Genomic DNA, 2,227 nt, shown 5'->3' with positions numbered 1-2,227 from the left:
TCATCATCATCATCATCATCATCATCATCATCATCTTCATCATCATCATAATACTTGACCTTAATATCATCATCATCATCATTATCATACCTGACCTTAATATCATCATCATCATCATATCTGACCTTAATATCATCATCATAATACTTGACCTTAATATCATCATAATCATTATCATACTTGACCTTAATAACATCATCATCATCATCATCATCATACTTGACCTTAATACCATCATCATCATCATCATCATCATACTTGACCTTAATAACATCATCATCATCACCATCATACCTGACCTTAATATCATCATTATCATCATAACCATCATAATACTTGACCTTAATATCATTATCATCATCATCATTATCAAACTTAACCTTAATATCATCATCATCATCATCATCATCATCATCATCATTATTATCATATTTGACCTAAATATCATCATCATCATCATCATCATACTTGACCTTAATATCAACATCATCATCATAATCATACTTGACCTTAATATCATCATCATCATCATCATCATCATCATCTTCATCATTATCATCATACTTTACCTTAATATCATCATCATCATCATCATTATCATACTTGACCTTATCTTAATCATCAACATAATCATTATCATCATTATCATGCTCATTATTATCATATTTGATCTAAATATCATCATCATCATCATCATCATCATCATCATCATCATCATCATCTTCATCATTATGATATTACCTTCATATCTACTGCCCCTCCTACGTTTGTCCACTGTCCTGAGAGAAAATACAATAAATCAAAATTGATAAAGTTCTTTTTTACCAAAATTAATTTATTAAAACTTTGTGATTATTTTTAGCATTTTCATAACTATTAAACTTCTAAAATATGTTATTTACTTTTTCCAAAGTTTTAACTGGGATGGAAACTTTTAAATGAAGTAGAGTTTAACTCTCAATCTTTTTAAACTCTGAGCTGAACTGGCATTTTTCAATTTAAATTTTTGGGTTTTTTTGATTTTTAATTAATGAAATTTGAAATGTCCCGGCTTTTGAATAAATAAACTAAAACTTATTTTATTTGACTTAAATCAGTTTTTCACAAGATTCAAAAGTTGTGAGCTCTGAGCTGAAAACTTTAGAACGAGTTATCCTTAATCCCTATTACTTAATCTGAGTATCCAATTGACACGCTTTTGATTTTCTTCTTAAACCGTTCTTTCTTGGATATAGCAGAGAAAAATCAAAAACCGGTTTTTTTTAATTAGACAGTCCCTTCCGTTTCTGTATATTAATCTTAAATGGCGACTCTGATTGGTTGAATTTTATACACTTTTCAAGATACAAGCACAAGATTAGGTTAGTCTCGATATTAAGAAAAAGAGAGGATCAAGCATTATCAGCTTGCCAGCTTTAAATGAAATGTGATGAAACAATTTTCTAAACATTTAAAGAGACTGTATGCGTTATTTCATGTGAACATAACATGCATAGAGGGCAATTTCCGATTCACAATGGTACCCTTGAAAACTTTAACTGTTTATCGAGTAGAGAGGTCTCCTTGCTTAAACATATCGAAACCCGCTTGAGTTCCTCTAAAACGCAACTGTACGCTGTGTACAGTTTGAACTTAAACAGTTGGTCTGCTACTTGCGTAACTCGAAAATAGATCAGTTGGTTTACGTTAACAACGGTTTTAAACATTCAAAAGTAAATTTTTATTTTATTTTTAGAAAGTAATATTGATGTTTTTTAAATATGGAACAGCTTGCTAACAAGGTGTTTAGCAATTTATAGCGTTCCAGTAGATTGACAGGGATATGTCCGACATCGTTGATCAGTCAAAGGTTTAAAGGGTATCGTTGTGAATCAGGGCTGTTCCTCTTTACTTAATTGGAAGGTCATTAATTAATCACGCTTACAGTCCCTTTAATATTAATTTTATTGGAAAATTTGGAAAACAAAATATAAAACCTTTAAAAATGGCTGATCTAGTGTTCTTTAAAGGGAGTGACCGGCTATGTAAGGTAGTTGAATTATTGTATACTTTTTACTTTATTTTTCGTTGTTGTTATTTAATAATTTAAAAAAACTAATTCTGAAAACGTATCCACCCCCAAAGTAGGAGTTTTGAACGTCGAATTTGCGCTCAAACTCATGATTTACAGATCTTTAAAAAGTTTAATATGTCTCAAATGAATCATAAAGAAGTTTTCCACAACACT

At 30.0% G+C, this 2,227-nt stretch overlaps 1 protein-coding gene across 1 annotated transcript in view; it reads right to left on the bottom strand.

Annotated features, from left to right (window-relative positions):
* LOC111717174 (ubiquitin-conjugating enzyme E2-34 kDa-like) overlaps positions 1 to 613 on the bottom strand; it is a gene marked incomplete at its 5' end in the record, with an annotated part of 1,253 nt that extends 640 nt beyond the window's left edge. Inside the window, 3 exons of the mRNA XM_023492684.1 lie at positions 60 to 380; positions 474 to 509; positions 570 to 613. Coding sequence (XP_023348452.1) covers positions 60 to 380; positions 474 to 509; positions 570 to 613 — 401 coding nt within the window. The remainder of the gene's footprint in view (positions 1 to 59; positions 381 to 473; positions 510 to 569) is intronic.
* Between the last annotated feature and the right edge of the window lie 1,614 nt (positions 614 to 2,227).

Source organism: Eurytemora carolleeae, unplaced genomic scaffold, assembly GCF_000591075.1.
Source record: "Eurytemora carolleeae unplaced genomic scaffold, Eaff_2.0 scaffold1515, whole genome shotgun sequence".
Classification (NCBI taxonomy): domain Eukaryota; kingdom Metazoa; phylum Arthropoda; class Copepoda; order Calanoida; family Temoridae; genus Eurytemora; species Eurytemora carolleeae.
Note: the sequence above shows the minus strand (reverse complement) of the source record. Positions and strands in the feature narration are given on the sequence as shown.